Source organism: Panthera leo, chromosome A1 (genome assembly GCF_018350215.1).
Source record: "Panthera leo isolate Ple1 chromosome A1, P.leo_Ple1_pat1.1, whole genome shotgun sequence".
Lineage (NCBI taxonomy): Eukaryota > Metazoa > Chordata > Mammalia > Carnivora > Felidae > Panthera > Panthera leo.
This window is the reverse complement of record NC_056679.1, coordinates 121,185,867-121,205,816: the sequence shown is the minus strand read 5'-3', so window position 1 is coordinate 121,205,816 and position 19,950 is coordinate 121,185,867. Positions and strand designations below refer to the sequence as shown.

The following is a 19,950-nucleotide window of genomic DNA, read 5'->3' as shown; positions in this document are numbered from 1 at the left end:
CAGGGCTGCTTCCTTCCCCACCACTTCTCCTAGCTTCCTCTCATTCAAACACAAAATTCAACCAAGTAAATCTGAAGATCTAATTCACTTTATTCAGCAAGTTGTGAATCAAGCAGCATCTCATCTAGCAAGTTAGAGGGGAGTCCCGAGGAGTTGTATAAAATGGAAGGTTGGGGGGTGGGACCAGGAAGTTAAAGCAAAACTAACTAACCAACTAACTAGGCCTGGTCACTTTCCCTTAGGAGAAGAGCAGCCTCTGGTCTTAAGCAAATCCTCTCATCTTCCTTTGGGGAATGGAGAAGGCCCAAGTGCTTATTCCCGGTGCTAATCAGAACATTCCTGACTGACGAGTTAAAATTTACATTTCCCAGGGAGGTTGAAAGGCAATGGGGTTAAGTAGTAAGCCCCAGTTTGGTTACTTGGCCTAAATGATGCCATTTTTGGGCTTGTGGTTTTCTCTTTAACACCCTCTACCCATTCCAACCCTCATGTACCTTATGGTGCACACCTTCTTCTTCCCTCTGAGAAATTTGTGGGAAGGGAGAAGATTTGGTAAACTTACTCACGTTGAGGTGTCATGTGTTACCACTTAGCTGCCTAAGTTATACTTCACCTGACATTCTTTCTGTGTGCCTCTGGTTTTATGATTTTTATTCTCTGTATTATGATCAGAACTGTCCTTCAGTAATTTCTGGTCTTTCGTCTGGCAAGAGATCAGTCTTTTAAAATTAGTCTTCCCAGACAAGAAATATCTTAAATAGACTCTTTTAAAATGAATGCCATTAATTGCTACTGCTATGACAAAGAAAATTTCCCCTTTTGTACTAACATTGTAAGGTGAATTGGCCTTAAAGGATGCAATTTTGCCAAACAAACAAAATGAATAAAATTCTTATTGGATTTCTAAACAATGAAGATGAAAAGGATGAAAACAGAGAATTGAAAATATAAATGTGTTAGGCAGCTCACCTTTCAAAGTCTCAGAAGCTGGGTGGATTTGGAGATGGAAAACAACCTGACAATAAAGGGTTCGTTTTTCTTTTCTTTTTTTCTTCTGGCATATGAACTCATAACGGCTAAATTTGTCTTCCACATCAGATTAGTCAGGAGTCTCCATTAAAAGTGACAGAAACCTCAACTCACATTAAGGTAAGCACGAAAGGAGATTGACTGGAAGGATCCTAGAGAAGCTGAGAAAACTCAAGAAGGAGCTGCAGGAAACAGGGCAGCTGGTGGTGCTCAGGCCAGAACTGGAGATTGGGCGCCCCCAGACTTAGTCTTCATCTTTCATCTCTGCCTGTTTGTGTCTGGTGATGTGGGGTCAAGTAGATGTCCAAGTCGTGACTCCCAGGACCTGTGAATGGGACCTCATTTGGGAAGAGGATTTTCGCAGATGATCAAGCTGAGATAATATGTTAGTTCTGTAGGGCTGCCATAACAAAGTACCCCAGACTGGGTGACTTCCACTTCCACAATTTATTTTCAAAATGTTTTGATGGCTCATCGTCTAGGATCAGGGTGTCGACAGGCTTCAAATGGCCCTTCAAAATGGTCCTCTCTTTTTACCCAGTAACTACCCTCCTAGGACTCTATTTTTAAAAAGCAATAAAACATGCTGATACAAATTTACATAAAAGATTTTCGTGACATCAGTAGTTATAAAAAATAATATAAAAAACATAATTTAAAATGATGGTTCATTCATATAATATGTGATTATATAATCATATAATATGATTAATATCATTAAAATCACATTTTTGAAGGTAATGTTCTCCATTTGTTAGAGAACATGAAAGAGGGATACAAAATCATATATATTAGTTCTCCCAATGTTAGCAAAAAGCGGGGAAGTGTGTTTCTTCTGAGGCCTCTCTCCTTGGCTGACAGATGGGGGTGTCTTTTCCCTCTGTCTTCACATGGTCTTCCCTCTGTTCAGGTCTATGTCCTGATCTCCTCTTGTTTTAATAAGGACCCTCATCATAATGGATTAGGGCCCACCTGTATATCCTCATTTTACCTTAACTATCTATTTAAAGGCCTTATCTCCAAATACAGTCCCATTGTGAGCTACTGGGCTTAGGGCTTAACATATCAATTTTGAGAGGAGCATATTTCAACTCTTAACAGATGAGGTCATTAGGGTGGGTCTTAATCCAATGATTGGTATCCTTATAAAAAATGGAAATCTGGACACAGGGACAGACAAGCATAGAGTGCAGATGATGTGAAGCCATAGGCAGCACACCGTCCACACGTAAAGGGATGCTGGGGGCTCTCAGGAGCCAGACAAGAGGCTTAAACAGATTGTCTCCCTCAGCCCTCAGAAGGAACCGACTCTGCCAACGCTTTGATTTCAGACTTGCAGCCTCCAGAGCTGGGAGACAGTACACCTCTGTGTAAGCCTCCCAGTTCATGGTACTTTGTGTTGGCAGTCCTGGGAAATGAATACATCTGGCTTAATTTCCTTTTGTAGTCAGGTGGGCTTTCTCCATGGTGGTGTGCAGGATAGCACTGACACATCATCCTTGGCCCCTCTCTCACATCCCACTTCTGGTCTTTCAGCACACTTTGCATCTCTACCTTCACAAAGGATCCAGAATCTGAAAACTCCCTCAGTACCTCCATGATCAGTCATCACCGCTTGTACACGTTACAACGATGGCCTCCTAACTGGTTTCTTTCTCCCGCTTGCCTCCCCAAGGTCACTGCTTCATAATGACTAGCCAGAATGGTTCTGGGAAAACAGAGTTCTGTTCATGTCACTGCCCAGTTCAAAGTTCTCAATGTCTCATGCAGAGAAAGTTCACAATGTCTCATGCATTGTGAACATCTTCACAATGGCTTACAAGACTCTGTGTGACCTTGTTGCTGATCCTTGTTGCTCTTCTGACCCTATCTTCCAGGACTCTGCTCCAGCCACACTGGCCTCTTCCCAGTTCTCCAGCATACCAGGTGAAGGACTGCTATCTCAGGGTCTGTTAACTGGCCAGTCCGCTGCCTGGAATGACTGTCCCCCAAATAAGAGCATGACTTGCTCTCTCTCTTCTTTCAACTCTTCTACTTAAATGTCAGTTTGCCAGGGAGTTCTACCCCGCTGCCCCACCCCCACTTATCATCCTTCTTCTCTACCTTATTTTTTCTCTTTGGTACCCATATTTACCTGCTTAATACTAGATATTTTACATATTTCTCTCTCTCGCATTGGAATGTGATAGACCTTCTAAGTGTTCGGTAACATGTAGGATGCTGTGATGACCTAGTAGCTCCTTGCCCTGAAACATTTCCTCTCCGTCTGATTAGAGTTTATCAACTTTTTTTAAAAGTTCATTTTATTTAGTTATTTTGAGGTGGGGGGGCAGAGAGAGAGAGAGAGAGAGAGAGAGAGAATAATAAGCAGGCTCTGCGCTCTCAGTGCAGAGCCTGACCTGGGGCTCAAACCCATGAATGGTGACATCATGACCTGAGCTGAAAACAAGAGTCGGATGCTCAACCAACTGAGCCACCCAGATGCCCCTAAAGTTCTTGAACTTCTTGAAACTGTCTGATCACTGTCATCTTGAAGTGAGGGAAGAGAAGTCTGGCTCAGTGATGCCACAGGTATTACTTTACCCTGAAACGATGAACTTGTTCTGAGATTTTTGCCTTGTTCTCCGTGCAAATTCCTGCTTTGTACCCTGGTTCTGGTAACTGGTTCTGTTGCCTGTCCTGAGTCTCTAGTTCACATATGAAATCTCAGGGAAGTAAAAGGGAATTTAGAAATTATCTTGGTCCTCTTGGTCACTTTGTTGAGGTGCAGCTACAGGAAGGAACTTGCTCAAGGTCATATTCTCTGTTAAGTATTCATGAATTTATTGAACATATACTATGTGCTAGATATTTTGCTAGGCACTTGTGAGATAATAGAAAATATTAGTGTCTGCTTCCCCTCCCCCTCCACCCACTCCTTGCTCTCCCCTCCACTCTTTTCCTGTCACAGAGTTCCTAAAATCCCTTGTAATGTCCTAGATGGTAAAAGTACTAGGAGTATCTTTTGTTCTAATAATTGTTTAAAACATTTTTTATTATATATTATATATTTTTTATAACAAATTTTTTTTCATGTTTATTTATTTTTGAGAGAGAGAAAGAGAGGCAGAGCATGAGCAGGGGAGTGGCAGAGAGAGAGACACACACAGAATCAAAGTAGGCTCCAGGCTCTGTGCTGTCAGCACAGAGCTCGACGCAGGGCTTGAACTCATGAACTGAGAGATCGTGACCTGAGCCGAAGTTGGACGCTTAACTGACTGAGCCACCCAGGTGCCCCAACTAATACTTGGTTTCTGACCGTGGTTCCTGACACCAAGCTTCTAAACTTTTGAAATTTTCTGGGCGGTAGGAGTGTCTTTTGTTCTAGTGAAGTGACCTTGGGTGTGCTCCTGGATGGGTTGGTCACCAGAAACCCAAGCCATGATTAGAAGCTCAGAATATCCAGCCCCATACCCCATTCTCCAGAGAGGGGAGAGGATTAGGAGTTAATGATCAGTCATGCCTACATGATGCCCCCACAAAATTCCCAAAAGTATGGGTTTTGGAGAGTTTCTGGGTTGGCGAACACATGGAGGTACTGGAGGGTGGTACACCTGGAAGCTCTGTGTTCCTTCCCACCTACCTTGTCCTATGCGTCTCTCCCACCTGCGTGCTCATCTGTGTCCTTTATCATATACTCTTATAATAAACTGGTCAACAGCTGGTGAACTGTTTCCCTGACTCCTGTGAACTGTTCTAGCGGTACATCAATGTACATCCATGCAGCAGTACATCCATGACATCCATGTAACAGTACATCCATGACAAAGAGGTCATGGGAACCCGTGACTTACAGCCCATCGGTCAGAAGCACAGGTAACATCCTGAACTTGTTATTGGCACCTGAAGTGGTATGGGGGGCAGGCAGTCTTGTAGGACGGAGCCCTTAACCTGTGGGATCTGGCACTGTCTCCAGATAGATAGTATCAGAATTGAGTTCAGTTGAACAAACCCCCAGCTGGTGTCACAGAATTGCGTGGTGTGGGGGAACCCTACGTGCCTGGTGTCAGAAGCGTTGTGAGTGTGGTAGTAGTGTGAGAATAAAGGAGGCACACAGGAGGAGGACAGAGGTTTTCCGCCTCAGCACTAGATAGGGAAGAGTGAGTAACACACAGTTCCTTCTAGGCTGGAGACCCTCATAGTTCAGTGGAGAATTTCTGTAAACAGACAATTATAAGATTGGATAAAAAAGATCAGTGATGGAGAGATGGTCAAGATGGTCAGAAGAGGACAGTGAACCAGCATCAAGAGGGTGAGAAAAGCAAAGAGGGGACAGGGTGAGGAGAGAGGGTCAGGGCTGAAGCATCTGTCCACTTAAAACTTCACGTCATTTGTAAAGAGCCGGTCATCCACCCCTTCCCTCAAAGTGTGGTGCGTGTCCACCAGGTTCAAACTTCTGTGCCTTGCCTTGAAGATACAACCATGAGTTTGGTATCTCAAAGACCAAAGGAGGAACTTGGGAGGTTTGCAAATTTCCAAACTCCAGTCTCTGACTAGGTAAAAGCCACCCAGTTTCAAAGCAATGGGAATTCGTTTTATAGTTCCTTCTCTCTTCCTTGGGGACATAGCAAGTGACGCTGTCATTGTGCAAACTGGCTGGGACTCTGAGGCATGAGATTACATGGCAGTAGCCTCCCTTGTCAAGCGTGGCCTGCATTTCCACGTTCAGAGCACCCTGATGTCCTTGGAGTGGGCAGGTGGCCTTTGTTCTTGCACAAGTCACTCAGACAACCAGCCCAGTTAAAGGCAACAGGTGCTCAGTCCTTTAATCTTTCAGGACACAGGCTTGGCCTTTTGTGATCAGCTAATCAGGAGTTGGCAAGCAACTGCCCAAGGATACCTTCTGGAAGAAAGCAGCTGTCAGAGTGGAGTCGGAGGCTAGTTGGAATGGGTGCATGGCCCAGCCTGTCAGGAGGCTTCTGTTTCACACCCAGTCTGGCAGTAGAGGCAGGTAAGGGTTACCATAAACTCCACAAGTAAATTATCTCTCTATTGTGGGCCTCGGTAGTCCCCCAGGGAGACTGGTATTTGTTTTTTCTATAAGAAGGGGTTCGTGATATAGTAGCGTTGCTTTCTACATAACATTCAATAGTTTTGTTTTTTTTTTAATATTTTCTGGGGTGCCTGGGTGGCTCAGTCGGTTGAACGTCCGACTCGGGCTCAGGTCATGATCTCGCAGTTTGTGGGTTTGAGCCCCACGTCAGGCTCTGTGCTGGCGGCTCAGAGCCTGGAGCCTGCTTCGGATTCTGTGTCTCCTTCTCTCTCTGCCCCTCCCCCACTCACACTCTGTCTCTCTCTCCTTCAAAAGTAAATAAACATTAAATAAAAAAAATTAAAAAAAAATATATTTTTAAAGATTATTTATCTTGAGAGAGCATGCATACAAACTTGAGCATGAGTGGGGGAGGGGCAGAGGGAGAGCAAGAGAGAATCCCAAGCAGGCTCCACCCTCAGCATGGACCCTGACACGGGGGCTCAGTCTCCAGAACTGTGAGATCATAACCTGAGCTGAAATCAAGAGTCGGATGCTTAACCGATGAAGCCACCCAGGTACCGCCATACATTCAACTTTTAAGGGCTTTGACATCTAACCCTCCACCCCACTCCTGATAAGTAATTCAAGGAGACATTACTCTGAGGTTTAGTAAGGTGGGGGATTAAGAATTGACTAGTGAATTTAGCAATTTTGCCACTGGTGACCTTGCCAACAGTAGTTTCAGTGAACTGGAAAGGTCCCAAATTGATTGGAATGGGTTCAAGAGATTATAGGCAACTCTTCTGAAGAGCAAAAACAGACCAGAGAATTGGGATAGATCAGGAGGATGGTATGGGGTTAAGAGTGGATTTTTTTAAAAATGGAAGAAATCACAATGTATGTATGTGTGCTGGTTGGAATGGTCCAGTAGAGGCAAAAGTGATGATGTGAGAAAGAGGGGGGTGGTATGGCTAGAGAGATGTCCTTGAACAAGAAAGAGGGCGGGAACTTTTTAGTGATGCGGTACAGCTGTGTAGGTCAAGTTTTCCTTGACCCTCTCAGGGTCCCTGGCTGAGTCTGAAAACCTGACACAGACAGATTAGCAGAAGAAAAGCATACACATTGATTTACTGTAAGTTTTATGGGACATGGGCACCTTCATACAGAAATGAAGACCTGTAGAAATGGTTATACCTGAGGGTTTTGCACAAGGTTTGATGAAGAGGGAGCAGGACTGTAGAAATATCATCGGACAAAGGGTATAAAGTAAGTGTAGTCACTGTGGGGAAACTTGGCAAGGCCTGTTTGTGTGCATTCTTCTGGGTAGCACTCCCGTCCTGGAGAGAAGGATGCTATTTTCCTTCTGGTATACAAAGGACATTTCTCACAAGAGGATCTTATGATGTGCTTCGGGAGAGAAGGCGAGGGGAATGTCAGAGAACTTCCTGCTCCTGCCGTTTCCCCAAACTCCTTCAGCTTAAGATACTCAATATGCCAAACTGCCGTATTTTGGGCTACTGTGCTCTGAATCCTACTAGCTGGATCTTAAGCACAGATATTATTAAATACTAAATTATATAAATTTACAATTAAATGAACTATATTTAAAAAGGTAATAGGTATTCCAAACCCAGCCCTTCCAAATTGCATTACAGTCACCATTAACTTTATTTATTTATTTATTTATTTATTTATTTATTTATTTAAATGTTTATTTATTTTGAGAGAGAGAGAGAGAGAGAGCATGAGGGCGGGGCCAGAGAGAGAGAGGGAGAGAGAGAATCTTAAGCAGGCTACACACCCAGCATGGAGCCCAACACGGGGCTCAATCCCATGACCCTGGGATCATGACTTGAGCTGAAATTAAGTCGGTTGCTTAACTGTCTGAACCACCTAGGGGCCCCTCACCATGATCTTTAAAGAAGGATTTTTTTGAGTATAGTTGACACAGTGTTACATTAGTGTCATGTGTACAACATAGTGATTTAACTTCTCTATACCTTATGCTATGCTCATCACAAGTGTAGCTATCATTTGCCACCATACATTATTGTTACAATATCATTGACTATATTCCTTGTGCTGTACCTTTTATTACGGTGACTTACTCATTCCTTAACTGGAAGCCTATATCTCCCATTCCCCTTCACCCATTTTGCCCATCCCATCCCCACCCACCCACCCCCACTTTGCTCTGGCAACCATCAATTGGTTCTTTGTATTTATAGGTCTGATTCTGCTTTTTTAACTTGTTTATTAATTTTTGTTTAGATTCCACAATGAGTGAAATTATATAATTGTCTTTCTCAGTCTGACTTATTTCACTTAGCATAATACTCTGTAGGTCCATCCATGTTGTCTCAAATGCCACAATCTCATTTTTTTTTTTTTTTATGGCTGCATGATATCCCTGTGTGTGTGTGTGTGTGTGTGTGTGTGTGTGTGTGTGTACACGGCACATCTTCCTTATCCATTTGTCTATTGATGCACGCTTAGGTTGCCTCCTTATATTGGCCATTATAAATAATGCTGCAATAAACATAGGGTGCATATATCTTTCTGAGTTAGTGTTTTCATTTTGTTTGAGTAAATACCCAATAGTGGAATTATTGGATCATTTGGTATTTCTTTTTAATGTATGTTTATTTGTTTATTTATTTGAGAGAGAGAGAAAGACAGAGGGTGAGCAAGGGGAGGGGCAGAGAGAGAGGGAGACAGAATTCAAAGCAGACTCCAGGCTCTGAGCTGACAGCACAGAGCCCATTGTGGTGCTCCAACTCACAAACTGCGAGATCGTGACCTGAGCTGAAGTCAGATGCTCAACCGACTGAGCCACCCAGGCCCCCCAATATGGTATTTCTACTTTTAATTTTTTGAGGAACCTCCACACTGCTTTCCACAGTAACTGCACCCATTCACATTCCCACCAACAGTGTATGTACCATGCTGTTTTGATTACTATAGCTTTGTAGTAGATCTCGAAATCTGGAATTGTGATACCTCCAGGCTTGTTCTTATTTATCACGTTTGCATTGGCTCCATTAACTATGTTCTTGCAGTTATGTCTACTACATGTGGATTGTGGAAATGCCACCACTAGTGTCTTCCTGCACTTGTCTTCCTAACCCCATGTTTTGTGACATCACATTGGTAGTTTGAAGTTGGCCGTGGTGGGAGTATTGACACAGCAGAAACTGCAATTGTTAGCAGTCATGGCCTTGTCTGGGTTGTTTTTTAATGTTTATTTATTTTTTGAAAGAGAGAGAGAGAGGGAGAGAGAGAGAAAGAGTGATCGGGGGAGAGGCAGAGAGAGTGAGTGAGTCACAGAATCCAAAACAGGCTCCAGGCTCTGAGGTGTCAGCACAGAGTCCAATGCAGGGCAAGACAACAAGATCACGACCTGAGATGACTGACGACCTGAGACGACTGTAGACTGAGCCACCCAGGGGTCTCTGGTGTGTTTTTTTTTTTTTTAAAGGAGAGCTGTTGGTTAACCATTTGCTAGCCCACTGCTGGATTCAGTGGTCAAGTGGAGAAACTGGCCCCAAACTAAGTGCTGGCAGTTCACACACAAGAATAGGAGAGAGAGGCGCCTGGATGGGCCCAGTCAGTTAAGAGTTGGACTCTTGATCTCAGCTCAGGTCTTTTTTTTTTTTTTTTGTCGGCTCAGGTCTTGATCTCAGGGTCATGAGTTCAAGCCCTGTGTTTTTGCTGGGAGTGGAGCCTACTTAAAACAAAACGAAACAAAACAAAAAGTAGGAGAGAAGGCAGGGCATTTGGACAGGTGGGTAGATAGATGTGGTAGAGGCAGGTTTCCGATTTACTAAGTGAAAAAGGAAGCAAGGTAGTCGCCTGAGAATAAGGTTGGGAAGTGTTGGGGGTTTGAGGTGAGAAGACTGTGGGACAGTTAGTGGATTAGAGAAATGGAGGGTTTTTTTTTTTTTTTTTTTTTGTCCACCATTAAAAGGCCCCTGGAGGTTAGTGGTTATGAACTTAAAAGGAGGCCTGTTATATTGGGTGTAGATTTGTCTCCAGTCTCTTGCAGGGGTGGGAGTGAAGCTGTGAGTAATGGAGAGCTGGATTTACCCAGGTGTAAGATTTGTAACACCAGTATGACTGTGTGTGTCGGTGGCCAGCGAGATTATAAATTTGTAAATGTCAGAGTCACCACCTCAGAGACCTTCCTCATTCATGCTAGGTAACATCGGGCCCCAGTCCCATAACCTTAATCCCTTATCCTGTCTGTTTTCCTATTTTGTTCATTGGATGTTACATAGCCGGGCTCACTCATCCCACCTGACAGCAGGGCCCATGCCCGCCACAGTGCTTGGCGCGCGGAGTAGCTTTCCAGGAATATGTTGACTAACTTATTGAGTAAGTGTATTCACTTGCTCGTTCTTGCAAAATCTGTACAGGTCAGTGAAAAGCGGTCATATTCTTTTCGTGCGTCTTTGTAGCAACAAAGGCTTCATGGTGTTTCAACTTTAAGGAGCATAGGAATTTCCTTACAGCGCCGGACGTGCCAAGCCACCATTATTTCCCGAACACTCCCTGGGGATACGGGCAATTTTTACCGAATTTGAGACCCAATTTACAGCTTTTGAGGCGGCTGCCGGGATCGTGTGAGTCACGCAGTCGCTGACCTTTGTCACACCAGACTCAGCAACACGGAGGGGGGTTAGATTACAAGCCAATCTCAGAGGGCGGGTGGTTGTTTCCGTATTTATGATCCTTTTCTTAGGGCTGCTGAGTGCGAGGCTCAGGGGCGGGACGGCACCGGAGCTCAGGGCCAGGCCGAGCGGCGCGGAGAGGTGGGGTCACGGGCCCTGCAGGCAGGGCGGGCCGCTTCAGGTGCGCGCGGGCCCCAAGCCGCCGCAGCTGCTCCCCCCTCCCCGCCGCCCACACACCGCGGGGCGGAAGGGGGCGGGGCGCGATCGCCTGTCCGTTTCTCCGGGGGGGTACAATAAAGTTTCGAAAGTTTGAAAAGGCAGGAAAAAAAAAAAAAAAACCCTCGCCCCTTCGGCGGGGCGGGTGTGGACGCCTGCGGCCCGGGGCGAGCCCGGCGCCCGGCGCGCGGGGATGGGGGTCACGGTGGACGTGCGCCAGGTGTACAAGTACCCCTTCGAGCAGGTGGTCGCCAGCTTCCTCCGAAAGGTACCCGCCCACTCCGGCCCGGACGCGCGGCACCCGGGAGCCCTGGCCCAGCCGTCCGCGCTCGGGGCGCCCGGCCCTGTCCGGGCCCCCGCCCCGACCCCCCGCGGGAGTCCCCCCCACCCCTCCCCTTCTCGCGCTCCAGCTGCGGGGTTCGCCTCGGGATATGCAGGGCGGGGGTGGGAGTGGATTTCCTCGAGGGCTCCCCTTCGTGGTGCGCGGCGCCACGTTCACACCCTGTCCCGGAGTGGCAGGGAACGCAAGTTCTGGAGCCTGCTTGAGGCCGCACAGGACTTGTGGATCTTTCTAGTACCTCATGGACCCCTTAAAAGCTAGTGGGGACCGTGAAAGCCATCACCCTAGGTTTCCCAGCATTGTGGCTCTATCATCACAGTGGAGGTGGCTGTGGGAGACTTGGGGCAGATTGCTTACCCTCTCTGTGCCTTGGTTTTGTGATCTGTGAAATGGGGACATAATAGTACTAAGTGAAAGGGTTAGTTGCGAGGACTCAAGTGAGATAATTCATGGAAAGTCACTGATGGAAGGCCTCTAAAGTGTTGTAGTTGTTTGTGCCGCTCTAACTCCACCCCAGTCTCGGTGTTCAGTGGCCCTCTTTTCTCAGGGCTCCTCCGAGGACTGTGCTCATGGTAGTAGAAGGGGAAATTTCGTTGAGAAATTGAAAGCACCCAGGCCAGGGAGCTGGGACTCCTGGACTCTTGTCTGTCTCTGCCTTTAGTTCCTTCACTTGGTCAAGCGTCTCTTCTCTTCAGACGCACTTTCTGCTTCTAAGAGTGTTGTATCAGAAGATATTTTAGGTTCCCCTTCAGCTTTCATGTTCTTAGACAAGGTTTGCCAGACTTGTAACTTGCCTTGGGTAGCAGCCACCAAGCAGTGCACTCCTTATACAACCCACAAGCCATCAAAGGGAGATAAGGGGAGAGGAAGTTAAATTTTTTTTAATTAATGTTTGTTTATTTTTGAGAGAGCGCGCGTGCGCGAGCAGTACGGGGGGGGGGGGGGGGGGGGGGGGGGGGGCTGTGTGCAGATAAAGAATCTGAAGCAGGCTCCAGGCTCTGAGCTTTCAGCACAGAGCTCAACCCTGGGCTTGGATTCATGAATGACAAGATCATGACCTGAGCTGAAGTCAGTCGCTCAATGGAGTGGGCCACCCAGGCTCCCGAGGAAGTTAATTTTTTAAGTGATAAGACCTGACCTTCACATGAGGAGGTGATACAGTTTGGGACCCAAGCCGAGGATTGTAGGACTCTGGGTAACATGGTGTTGCCATAGAAGTCTTTTTTGGGGGAGAATGTCAGCTTGTTGATAGATCTTCAGTATCTAGAATAGTGCCTAACAGCTAGTAGGTGCTCAATAAAAATCGGATAACTGATGAATGACTAAATGAATGAAAGCTTGAATTGTGGATCTAGTGTAGACTTTGCCTTAGGCCACACTTCTGGGCCCAAAAGAGAAACAGCCAACTCTCCCTTAAAAAAAAAAAAAATTTTTTATGTTTATTTACTTTTGAGAGAGAGGGAGACACAGAATCTCAAACAGGCTCCAGTCTCCGAGGTGTCAGCACAGAGCCTGAAGTGGGGCTCAAACCCACAAACTGTGAGATCATGACCTGAGCCACAGTCAGACACTCAACCGACTGAGCCACCCAGGCACCCCAACAACTCTCCATTTTTTCTTAGGAAGTTGGGAGTGTGGATTCTTTAATGCCACTGCTCCCTTGGAATGCCTTCTGGATTGCACTCCTCAGGAGCTGATCTTTGCCTTGTCAGACCTGGAAGGGCACTTGATCCAGATCAAAATCATTGACTATCTTCTCCAGCATTGGATAGTTACTGCTGCACATCTCTTTTTCTCTCATTAGACTCATGCCTGCAGAAGCACATAGCACAATGACATGCTCTCTTTTAGAGAGTATTGTTCATGTGGTCATGCTTCTGGGCTAAAAGCTTTTCTTCTGTATACTGGGCTCGGTGCTAGGACACAACAGATAGACCCTCTTTTCATGGGGCTGATGGTGTCTAGTAAGTGAGGCTGACGTTAATAAATGGCCAACAGATGAATACATACTTAAAATTGATGATATGTATTTACAGAGAAAGTTTATGTTACTGGGACCAAATATAGCGGGGAAGGCCTGCTAAGGTCCCGCATGGTGGCCATGAGGAAAGGCTGTGTCAAACAAATGGCCTGTGTGAAATGATGGCTGATGTGTGAGTAGGACTTTCTCAGGCAAGAAGAGAGAGGGACGAAGGGACGAAGGGCTTTCATACATTATCGTATTTACCTCTTCCAGCAGCTGCAAGCAGTTAGGACTGACTTCCATTTCATTACGTAGAAAACCTGAGATTCAGAGGATTTGAGAATCTTTTCCAAGTTCCCATGGCCAGCAGCTGGGAGAGCCAAGATTTCAGCACATCTGAATCCTAAGTCTACACCCCTAGTCCCCCAGGCTGTGCTGCCTTCCACATAATAGGCATTCCGATGACTAGTGAGGGGATAAAATGTTCCAGAATCATCTTTGCTGTGCTCTTTATCCAATTTCAGTTTTCTTTTGTCTATTCTCAGGACTTATTTTATCTTGGTGGACCCGTTGTGCCTGATGTAGGGGTATAGCTTTGATGTGTGGTACAGTGAGAGAATATAGTGTCTCAGGTTTCTGTTGCTGTGTAACAAATCACCCCTGTGATGCAGTGGATTAAAGCAGTGGTAGACCTTTCATTCTCATAATTCTGTTGACTGGGCTCAGCTGGGTGGTTTTTGTGTGCCAGTGTCTTATAGCTGAAGTCACTTAGCTGCATTCAGTTACAGTGTGGAAGATTTCTTGTAAAAAACTTGGCAAAGTGCCTGGCACGTAGTAAATAAGGACTGAGGAGGATATTTTGGAAGGTAGGGTTTCAGGGAAAGGAGAACATTTTCAGAAAAGACCTAGCAGTGGAATGATGTAAGCACTGCAGGTGATACTACACTTCCATTCTTTCTTTTTTTTTATTTTTAAAAAATATTTATTTATTTTTGAGAGAGAGAGTGCGAGCAGGGGAGGGGCAGAGAGAGAGGGAGACACAGAATCTAAGGCAGGCTCCAGGCTCTGAGTTGTCAACACAGAGCTCAGTGCAGGGCTTGAACTCATGGACTGTGAGATCATGACCTGAGCCGAAGTCAGACGCTCAACCGGCTCAGCCACTCCTGAGCCCCATACACTTCCATTCTATATTCACAAAGCACTCCTTCAGAGAGTGCCTTAGAGATCCCTGGAAGGGGCTATGTGAGTCACTAAATTATGAGATGTCAATAAATCCGTTTGCTGTGAGAATTTTCGCCTTACATTACTTGAAGCCATGAACTGGAAGTCAGTAGATGGATGGCCATCATTGTGCCTTCCCCTTTAAAAGCAGTTTTTGGGTGGCCTAGGGACACAGTTTTCACCAGTCTGTATCAGGCTCTAGTGCAAATTAAGAAGAGGTATCATCTAAAGGCAGAGAAACATAAATATATGACTTCACTCATAGGTGGAATTTAAGAAACACAACAATGAACACAGAGGAAGGGAAGGAAAAATAAGAGAAAAAGAGAGGGAGGCACACCGCAAGATACTCTTAATTACAGAGAACAAACTGAGTGTTGCTGGAGGGGTGTGGGGTGGGGGGATGGTCTAAATGGGTGATGGGCATTAAGGAGGGCACTTGTTGGGATGAGCACTGGGTGTCATATGTAAGTGATGAATCACTAAATTAGACTCCTGAAACCATTATTACACTCTATGTTAACTAACTTGGATTTAGATAAAATCGAAAAAAAGAAAGAAAGAGGCACCATCTTAGTGGTCGACCCCACGAGCTCCCAGTAAATGGGGCTAGTGGAAAGTAAATGGGGGCATTTATGCAAATTAGCAAGAATGGCTGTTACCCAATCAGGCTCTTGGGGTAACCATAGAAATTGAGTAGGGCTGAGTGGGAGTTCCTGGCAAAGCTTTATTGGGTTGGCTCTAGCAGAAGGGAGATAGCCCAGGGTCTGTAGGCTGGGTTCCCAAGGAGAGGTCTGGGAGGGTTTTAAGGAGGCCTAGGCTGAAAAGGGTGATGTCCAAATGTGTAGGGGTGGGTTTTTCTTTTGTTCTGTTTTTTTTTTTTTTTTTTTTTTTTTGGGGGGGGGGGCTTGTGCAGTTAAAGGTCAATGCTTCTTGCTTCTTCTTGAGTTGCGTGTCTAATTAGCGTGTTAAGTTCCTATCCCTGGGTGATTTTTAGTATTATAATAAGGGGAAAACTCAGTGGAAATTCATCACTGGGTCTATCTTGGCTCAGGTGGTTGGGTTTTCACAGGGGAGTGTCCATCCCTTTTGGTGCTGGAAAGTTAGCACAGTGTCTGAACTGGATCAGACTCGCTGAAAACTGGGTCATGGGCTTGTTTGGAGCTTGGGGCTTCTGGCATTTGGCCTTAGTTTCTGATGGCAAGCAGCACCTGCAGACATTGCTAGAAGACTGGGTTATTGTGGCTTCTTAGCCATTTCCTGGGTGTGGGGGCCCAAGTCTGGTGCCTGTTCTATCTCAGCACTCCTTCCTCTAGGTGGCTGTAGCCCTGTGCCCACCGGCCTGCTAGATTGGAAGACCTTGTGCAGTGAGCAACATGCACAACTCTATACAGCAAACCTGCTGTCTTAATTTCATATCTGTGAAACAGCAATGCCATGTACCTTACCACCTATCTCCTAGGAGTGTTGTGAGGATCAAATGTGTAACAGTCTGACAAGCGTTAGCTTTTTACAAGTGTAAGATAGTAAGAATGATCTTTTTGGCTAAACATACTTTTATATTTCTTTTAGTCTGTATGTATTTTTTTTTCAAAGGAAGGCACTTGGCAGAAGGGACAATCATATGAGGATCTCTGGGAAGCATTTAATCTGATTTTTCACAATGGTATGTTTGAAGCTGCTTCAGCACTGAGAATGTTCTATTTTAAATAGAGTCTACTGATCTACGTCTTTTGGTATGTTAGGACTTGCCTTCCAAGTTATAATATACTACTATTTTTAAAACCTGAGGAATGTTTGCTCTTCTTACACCTGCCTGTTGGATACCACAGGCAAAATATTAGCTACATGCTTTCAAAGCTAAGTGGTACCTTGAAAACAAACACCGCAGAGTACTCTTTGTTCATAGAATATAGTGTTTCCCAATGAACTCTTATGTAGGTATGCTATGAAACCCAAAATGGTTTATTTATCAGATGCTAATGTAGATGTAGTTTCAATGAGGTATATTGTCAGTGTGCCTGATAGTGTATTTAGGTTTCTTTCTTTGTATGATCTCTTACCTTTCTAGGTCTTATCACTTATACCTGTTTCCTTTTCTTTATTTAAAACCAGCTACAAAGAGAACACAAAGTTGCATGGATGAGTGTAGCAGTCTAGAAGCTCACTCATCTCTAACAAGCTCACGCCAGTCTGTTTACTGAGCTTGGGTTCACCAGCTAGATTCAAACACTTGTTCAGTTTTGTGTATTTGAAACTTAAAGTTATTAAAAAGGACCCAGAGGGCCTTTGTGTTGACTGGATTTTCTTGTTTATTCTCAAATAAGGCCAGAGACATTAAGAGTTTTTTGTACTATAGAGTTGTTCAGGTTAATTTTCTTTCTGTGCTGTAGGCCAAAGAATCATTGTGAATAGAGTGTGAGGTTCATGGGCTTACACTCTACCATTTATTCCTCATGCATCACAAGTACCTAAAGAGATCCTGGAACATAGTAGGTGCTCACCAAATCCTTGCTGAGTGGATAAGGAAATGCACTATTCAGGAATTTGGCCCTATGTGATTTCACACTGAAGTTGTTGTGGGTCTCAGTAACATGTCCTTACTTAGGGTATTGTAATAAAATGGACAGATCAAAATAATTTCTTTGCTTCAACACAGCGGCCTCGGGTTTTGTTTATTCTCGCCAGGAGCCTGATGTGCTGAACAAATGGTTTGAGTGTTTACCCTTACACTCATAAAGGCGATTTATGAATGGCTATTTCCATTTAGAGTAGAAAGTTGATTGGGCAATTAATAATGTTTCCATTTCTGATCCTATCTTTTCTCCCTTGCAAATCTGACACTTAGTTGTGTAGAACATCTCTTCCTGCAGAGCTCCTGAAATACTTGGGGTAAACCATATTTCCAAAATCCATGTTTTGATGAATGATAAGCCTCGTTTAACATAATGGTTGTTTATCTTTTTACTTACGGTGTAATAGTCTTTCTTTTATCTTCCTATCCTCAATTCTCCTAGAAGAAGATTAGGTACGACACGAAGCAGAATGGTGCAAACAGGAAGAGTACGGGCTCTGACATCAGCCGGGGGGACCGAGTGCTTCTAGCTGTGTGAGTTTGGGCAAGTCAGCTCTTTTTCTATGCCTCGGTTTCCTCATCTCCAGAGTAAGATAATAGTCACTGTGTTCTGGAATTGTTGGGGGAAATTAAGAGGATAACACACATAGTTGCATGCATTGGCACACAGTAGGTGCTTTTGAAGTACAGTACTTGTTAAAAATCTTGAGAGTAATACTAACAATAATAATTTCTTACATTTATTCCATGAACCTGAAAATAAAAAGCTGAGAGGAGTAGTCTGCAGAAACCTTTACCAACTTGGAGTAATAAAGAGAAGAAAGAACAGGAATAAAGGTGCACATTTGAATTCTGACTTGTTTTTTAAATGTTATTTAAATCATAAACTGTACTTGGAAACTTACCTATTGGTGGTTGTGGCTTAATAAGTTTATAAAAGGTAGGATGATTCTTAACTGTTAAAGTACTGGTAGTAAAACTTTTCCTAGGTCTACTAATGGGCACTTATAGTAAGTTTGTGCATCTTTTTGCCTCTAGGAGATGAGATAAATAAAACATGGCCCCAGCCCTCAAGGGGACAGAGGAAATACATTAATTTTTGTGATAAATGCTTTCTCAGGGTCACGTTACAGATACAGAGTGTGAGGAAAGGATCCTATCTTTTTAAATAATATTTTATTTTTAAGTAATCTCGACACCCACCATGGGGTCGAACTCACAACCCTGAGATCACACACTCCACTGACTGAGCCAACCAGGCACCCCATTTTTAATTATTAATCTATGAGAGCTTTTAGAGTGCTTAGAAAGACTTTGTTGCCTTTTCAAAAATGTCAGTACTCTCTAGTACTTTCCGGACTCAATGCCTTCCCTAATGCTAGTAGGGAGGGATTGTCAGGAGTTCTTGTCACATGGACTCTGAATTGGGAAAGCATGAGCTTTGAAGTTTTATTCTAGGAAAAGAAATATCTTTTAATGATTTTTATTTATTTATTAAAACATTTTTTTTTATGTTTATTTTTGAGAGAGACAGAGTGTGAGTCGGAGAGGGGCAGAGAGAGAGAGGAGACACAGAACGCGAAGCAGGCTCCAGGCTCTGAGCTGTCAGCACAGAGCCCGATGTGGGGCTCGAGCCAAAGTCGGATGCTCAGCCGACTGAGCCAGGTGCCCCTGTTCTAATGATTCTTTTTTTTTTTTTTTTAATTTTTTTTAACGTTTTTTTATTTTTGAGACAGAGACAGAGCATGAATAGGGAAGGGTCAGTGAGAGAAGGAGACACAGAATCTGCAACAGGCTCCAGGCTCTGAGCTGTCAGCACAGAGCCTGACGCGGGGCTCGAACTCACGGACCGTGAGCTCATGACCTGAGCCAAAGTCGGACGCTCAACCGACTGAGCCACCCAGGTGCCCCTCTAATGACTGTTAAATCATCACCGACATATATTTAGTTTGCAGATGGATACTAGGAGTATGCTTTAATACCACACCACAGTAAATTGCAAGATAAGCACTGAAGTCCTGAAACTGAGTTTTAAAAAATGTAGCCTTTCATTCTTCATCAGCAAGAAACTGCTACTGTTTATTGAGAACCTGCATGATGCCAGGTGTTACACTTTACATAAAATTGTTCCCTTTAATTTCTGTGACAACTCTCTGAGATGGATTTTTCCCCCTATTTTCACAGATGGAGAAACTAAGGCAGGCTGAGATTAAAGCATTTTGCCCAAGACTCTCACAGATGGGTTTCAGACTGAAGTCTCTGGGGTTTTAAAACTCAATTGTTTCCAACAGTCTGTATTTTCATTTTAACTTTGTTTTTTATTTCTTAAGTTTTCATTTAGAAATACAGTTGACCCTAAACAACATGATGTTTAGGGACACTGGCCCCCACACAGTTGAAAATCTGCATCTATGTGACTTTAGACACCCCCCCCCCAAAATTTAACTACTAGTAGCCTGCTGTTGACTGTAAACCTTACAGATGAAATGGTCAATTAACACATATCTTGTATGTTATATATATATTATATACTGTATTTTGATGGTTGGAGAGCTAGAGAAAAAAATGTTGAGAAAGGCATAAGAAGAGAAAATGCATTTACAGTACTGTCCTGATTGGAAAAAAAACCCCCATGGAAGTGGCCCCACACTGTACAAACCCCTGTTGTTCAAGGCTCAACTGTAATTTGACTTAAAAAATGTTGCAAAACAAAGAATTCCAGGGTAGCCTTTACCCAGCTTCCCCAAACCACTGTATAGTTTTTAAAGCCAGGGAATTAGCATCGATAAAATGTTAACTGATCTACAGACTTTATTCAGATTTGGCAGTAGTCAACTAATAGCATTTTTTCCAGTCTAGGAGTCAGTCCAGGATCCCATATTGCATTTAGTTGTCCTGTCTTAGTCTCCCCCAGTGTGGCAC

The 19,950-nt window shown here is 44.3% G+C and overlaps 1 protein-coding gene across 5 annotated transcripts in view; it reads left to right on the top strand.

The window, feature by feature from the left end:
- The first annotated feature begins 11,041 nt into the window (after window positions 1-11,041).
- PRELID2 (PRELI domain containing 2) overlaps window positions 11,042-19,950 on the top strand; it is a 65,662-nt gene continuing 56,753 nt past the window's right edge. The window contains exons 1-4 of one of the 5 annotated variants that reach the window (XM_042938363.1): window positions 11,177-11,197; window positions 16,050-16,119; window positions 17,471-17,562; window positions 17,796-17,865. Coding sequence is in view for 1 of the 5 variants with exons in the window: in XM_042938354.1 (XP_042794288.1) it covers window positions 11,123-11,197 (75 nt within the window). In the remaining 4 variants the exon portion in view is untranslated. Of the gene's footprint in view, window positions 11,198-16,049; window positions 16,120-17,470; window positions 17,563-17,795; window positions 17,866-19,950 lie in introns of all 5 variants that reach the window. The other 4 variants (XM_042938373.1, XM_042938385.1, XM_042938396.1 and 1 more) reach the window with 4 other exon arrangements.